This window comes from Oratosquilla oratoria, chromosome 19 (genome assembly GCF_046742065.1).
Source record: "Oratosquilla oratoria isolate Oo_2021 chromosome 19, ASM4674206v1, whole genome shotgun sequence".
Lineage (NCBI taxonomy): Eukaryota > Metazoa > Arthropoda > Malacostraca > Stomatopoda > Squillidae > Oratosquilla > Oratosquilla oratoria.
In genome coordinates this window covers 49,469,580-49,475,579 of record NC_134795.1, presented here as the reverse complement: position 1 = coordinate 49,475,579, position 6,000 = coordinate 49,469,580, and the positions used below count along the sequence as shown (strand labels likewise).

General features: G+C 41.5%; 1 protein-coding gene across 1 annotated transcript; it reads left to right on the top strand.

The window, feature by feature from the left end:
* Positions 1 to 525: 525 nt before the first annotated feature.
* Positions 526 to 3,669, top strand: LOC143035650 (protein FAM200C-like). The gene is made up of 3 exons (XM_076202516.1): positions 526 to 684; positions 3,089 to 3,251; positions 3,464 to 3,669. The coding sequence occupies exons 1-3, from the start codon at positions 526 to 528 to the stop codon at positions 3,667 to 3,669; spliced, it is 528 nt and encodes a 175-aa protein (XP_076058631.1).
* The last annotated feature ends 2,331 nt before the right edge of the window (positions 3,670 to 6,000 follow it).

Sequence of the window (6,000 nt, the reverse complement as noted above, 5' to 3'; positions counted from 1 at the left end):
GGAAGATCTAGTCTCAATTTCCATTGTTACGTGAAGCGTGATCGGGGACTAGTACAGTCCTTTTGAACCATCACCATGTAGCATGGTTGCTAGCGTCTTGGCCTCGTGATTTTCGACGCACGGGTCAGGATTCGTATCCCATGGCGGAGCTTCTAAAAATGTTCAATCTGTCTTAAACATACCCAACATATATATATCTGTGTGTGTGTGTGTGTGTGTGTGTGTGTGTGTGTGTGTGTGTGTGTGTGTGTGTGTGTGTGTGTGTGTGATTCACCATGGTCTTGGATCACGTGTTGGACTCGTGATCGACAGCTATTTCCCTCCCGGACCGCCGTAGTGACAGCCAGGAACTCGACCAATGTGTGTGTGTGTGTGTGTGTGTGTGTGTGTGTGTGTGTGTGTGTGTGTGTGTGTTCATACATGTATATATATATCTATATATATTTATATATATATATATATATATATATATATATATATATATATATATATATATATATATTGTATAAGTTGGTGGTAATCAGAATGGGACTTCGAATGATTGGTGCTCAGCCTTGCACACCGGAAGGGACGTGTCATTCACCAGCTGCCGAGGCACAGCACGTGTTCACCATCTGTGGCACGCTCCTTGCCAGCTGGCACGCAACGGGTACAAAATGTGCACGTTTGGGTATACGATATCGTGTACTCTGAGACGGGGTTTCCCCCTCAACTGAATAAGATCGTCTGGCGGCAGTTGGAATGAATATGAGAACGTAAGAATGAAGGAGACTCCAAGAGACCATAAGGCCTACACTAGGCAGTTCCATGTCCCTTACCACCTGTCACTCCTATCTAAAAAGTTATCTAACCTTCTTTTAGAATAGATATGAGAACGTAAGAGTGGAAGAGACTGCAAGAGACCATAAGGCCCACACTAGGCAGTTCCATGTCCATTACCGCCTATCATCCCCATCCATAAAGTTATCTGACCTTCTCTTAAAACAACCAGTTGATTAAGCGCTCACTACATGGCTACTAAAACATGAGAGGAACCTATAAAGGTTGCCACAGGTAGAAAATCTTGAATTTGTCTGAAATAAAGACCTAGATAATGTAATGAGACATGTGCGCATGGACGTGTACACACACACACACACATGCACACACACATACGAATTTTAAGTTAGGTATGAACATGGAAGAGTAAGAAACAGCATTGTTCCTTTCCTGTATACTACAATTAGGTAAACAAAACACACACACATGTATGCACACAAACACGCACGCACACAAACACGCACGCACACACACACACACACATGTATGCACACAAACACGCACGCACACAAACACGCACGCACACACACACACACACACACTCACTCATTCACTCAATGGCGCAGTGGTTAGAGTTCTCGGCCGCCACTACGGCTGTGTGGTGTCTCTAACTCCCCCACATGTGCGTCTACGCGACATTTTGGCTTACAGTATCGTCATTGCAGAAATGGGGTGGACAAGGAATTTATATGTTGTGTAGAAACAGCTGGCCTTTGGGGCCTTATATTACTATTGTGTAGATCAAGTCCATATTACGTCTGTACCACAGGCATCTTTTTTTCATGAAAGCACAACCTTGGCCCTGCCGAACCATGTTTCAGTGAGGCTGTGTCCTTCGCTACTTTTGAGTACGCCTGCTGTGTATATAAAGAGCTAGGTTTTGGTTTCCAAGGTCAGTTCTCTACAGCACTTATAGCTCAGCGGTGCGCGTCCCAAGGCCCACGCGGTCGGGTTTCCTCGGAGCCTGACCGCCCGACCCAGCCTGGGTTTGTGTGTGTGCGTGTAAGGTCACAGCAGTACCCATAGATCAGTCATGTATGAGCTCTGAGCTCTCTTTTGGTTGGGAAATCGCTGTCGATCACGAGTCCAATTCGTGATCCAAGACCATAGTGAACCACACATACAGGAAGCCCACTGAAACACATGCCCACGAAGTAAAACAAACAGACACTCAGAGGCCCGTGAAATCTACACCGTGTACACCTAGGTTTCTTAACCTGGTGCTCATATGGTTTTAGACGGTCCTCCCAATATATACATATACCAAAGGCTGTTTCCCCCTTACACGGGGGGTCGCCAAAAAGAAAAAGGCATAGCAACCACTTCCACCCATTCCATTTCCTATATATTCCACTCCCCTCCACCCTCCTTCCTCCCTCTTATCTTGGCACCTCTTGGATGCTTCCAATAAATCCCTAAAATAGTGCTCGCAAGCACTAAGTTTAATTTTAAGATATTGGACTTTCGTGCGCAGAAAATGTTATATAATGTAGTGCTGAAATTTCTCCAAATCATGAATTTTGCTTTTATACGGTAGTTGTGTTATACTTAATTACTAAAGCCCTTCCCCAAAATGGACAAGTTTTTTAAAACGCAAGCAGTCGCCGGAGAATGATGCAAAAGGTCAAGAAACAATACAAACATAAATTTCAGAAGCACCCCAGAAAAATAATCAGAAAACCTGTTTTTTTTTTCAAATATCTTGGGAAGTTAGCTACTTTGTTGTGGAGAATGAAGTGAAATCAGGAGAGCAAGTCTGTCTGGTTACAGGAAAGCTAATTGCGAAAGGCATGATAATACCCATCATGAATCTTTCAGCGAAACTTATCCCGAGTATTCCTCAGCTAAAAAAAAAAAATAAAGTAAAAGAGATGAAAGATATTTTGAAGAAGTCAAAGAATCTGTTGTTCCGTCTTGCAAATTTCAATAAACTTTCGAATGAAGTGCCATTCGAAGTGACTAATATATTGTCCAAAAAGTGCCTCTGCCATTCAACAGTGGTGAGGTTGTAAAAGCCTGTATTTTGGCTGCCATAATTTTTTTAACTACAAGCGTCCCGGATCAACATAAAAAAATGGTACTCACTCCTGCAGAAAATATCCCTTTGAGTATCGACAGCGTTACAAATAGAATAAAACGAATTGCGGTTGCAGTTAAGAAAGATTTGTGGATAAGGATAGGCCACTGCAAATGCTTTTCTTTGGCACTAGATGAGACGACGAACGTTGCTTCTGTGTCACAACCAATGTGTTTCATACGCTTTATACAGAATGATGCTACGGTTAGTGAAGAGTTTCCAACAGTGTTGCCACTTTCAGGCAGGACAACTGGAAAGGACATGTATGATGTTCTCATGAAGTTTTTCACTTCAGAAAAGATGTATTTCAGTAAACTTGTTTCTATTGTTACTGATGGTGCTCCTTCCATGGTTGGTAAAAACAAAGGCCTCATTGCCTATTTAAAAGCAGATGACAAAATATCTGCTTCTGTTCATTGCTTATTACATGTTGAGGTGCTGTATACCAGACTGAAAGGTCAAATAAAATTCATAGATTGCCTGGAAGAACTGGCAAGGGTCACCAACTTTTTAACTTAAGGCCCCTGAATAAACAGTATTTGAAAACATTTCTTAAAAATTCGTAAGCTTCCCACTCTGAACTTACTGTTCATGCTGAAATTCGTTGGCTTAGTCGTGGTCGGGCATTAGCGAGAGTGTGGGGAGTCCTTGAAGAAGTGGAATCCTTTTTGATTGAAGACAAGAGCGACAATGTTTTTCCTGACATTTTTACCGATGAATTTAAACTGACTTTTGTTGTCTTGGTTGATCTTTTTCATCACCTGAATGTATAGAATTTAAAATTGCAAGGGAGGCACAGCAGTGTCTGTGTGTTGTATGAACAATTAGCAGGTTTTCAAACTAAACTTAAACTTTTTCGTTCCCAAATACAGAAAGACGATTTGCTTCATTTCCCAGAACTACAAAAAATGTTTGAGTGAAACGGAAAATGGATGTTGCCTATCATATGTTGAAAGCGCTGTAACAAATCTTATGACAAAATTTCAAGTTTTTTGAAGGAAAAGGAAACCAGATTCCAGTTACATTCTCAGTCGAAGACGTCTCCAAAATATTCCAATTTCAAGAAGAAGCAGCAGTAGAACTTCTTCCAGAAAGAAGATATTTGTACGTTTTGGGGATCAAGCTACTGTCTGAGACTAGCATCTACATTTCATAAGGAGGCTTTCAAAATGTCAACGTTTGGAACGACTTACATTTGTGAGAGTGCATTCTTTGTTCTCAATCATATAAAAAACAAAGAAAGGGCTAAAGTAACAATGGAACGTTTGGAAGAAAGTCTTCGATTGGCTCTTCATGAAGGACACTTGAAAACTAGAGGTTTGGCCCACGACATGCAAAGTCAAGGATCACATTAAAAGTTCATGGGTAAAAATTTTACTTTTATAATTATTATTTAGTCTTATGTTTTACATATCTTATTTATGTTTTTATTGCTCATAAACTATTTTTATTGAACAAGTGTAGTACACTTCTTTATGAAAGATTTTTTTTATCGTATATTACGCGTCCGTTGAAAAACGTAACTCATTAGGTGGCCTTCAGATGGTGCTCGCTTCACCAGTTTCTTTGCTTCAGTACTCAAGAAGATAGAAAGGTTAAGAACCCTTGATGCACATACACACACACAGAGAGAGAGACACGCGTACCCGAAGTTGGCTACTGCCAGGTGGGTTCGGCATGACACAAGAACGGCCACAATCAAGTTGAATATCTCATTCTCCTCTTCGTCGATTCCTCTACCATCCCCGCCTTCCTCCTCTTCTTCCTTTTCTATCATCTCTTTACCCTCCTCCTCTTCCTTTTCTTCTTCTTCATCATCTTTTTCTACTTATTCCTCGTCAGATTTTTTATTTTTCTCAATCGTCTTCATCTCCTTCTCTTCTTCCTTTCTGTCTCATTTGTCTTCTTTCTCCTTCCTCGTGACATTCCTCTCCTGGCCCCTCTCTCCTATTTTTCTCCCCCTCACCTCTTTCCCTTCACCTTTCTCTCCTCACCATTGCATGTTTGAAACTTTGCAGGTCATCACGTATAATTTTGTTAAATCCTTAAAATATAGAATATGAGTTTGTGATTCTTTTTCGACCGCGAGTCCGCAGTTCAAGAATATATTTTCCTTCACCGCCCTGACAAGTTCGATGTACACATAAATGCACACAAACACATGCACACGCACATATAATGTAAATGTATGCCTATGCGTCTAATTTGAAGGGTTTATCTTGATATAGCCCTGTATCATTAACTATATATATAAAATATTTTTAATTTTGTCCCCTCCCCCTTACAAAAATTCCTAAGGAAGCCCCTACCCCTCACTTCTTTACTCCTCGCCTCTTTCTCCGTTGCTAGCGAGGCATTGAGGATGGCCAAGTGACGGAGGACAAGGAGCAGGACGAAGAAAGGAAAAATACAACAAAAATAAAATTTGTATGTTTCAGTATCTGCCATGGCGAGCGATTTGCCTCCACTGACACCCCCCCGACGCCAACTCTCATAATCATACATGTTCGAGCACTAACAACGTGTTGGAAGGAGATATATTACACGTCACAGGACGTCACAACTACACGTCACAGGACGTCACAACTACACGTCACAGGACGTCACAACTACACGTCACAGGACGTCACAACTACACGTCACAGGACGTCACAACTACACGTCACAGGACGTCACAACTACACGTCACAGGACGTCACACTACGAGAAGATAGATATCAAGTCATACGACGTCGCGTACGTCGCAGCAGCAGCACCAAACGGCTGTTGAGCGTCAGGTCTAACCAAAACCCGACCGGAGTCCCATTTAATAATGGAGTCAGGCCAATCTGACCTTGACCTCTTAGGACACCTGGTCCGCACAACGACCGACCGTTGAGAAGCGTACGCTCACAGAAGGAATTATCATTATATTTTATTTTTCACCATGTAATACTAAAATATGCCATGTCCTTCTGTGTATCATAATTGTATATATTTTTGTTTAATATTGAGCGTATCACTTACCCATGTAAATACATATTTCTGTCATACTGTAAATATTTACTGTACGACAAAAATTATGTAGTGGCAACTGTCACAGCTTTCGTGGCCAGTTTCCTTGC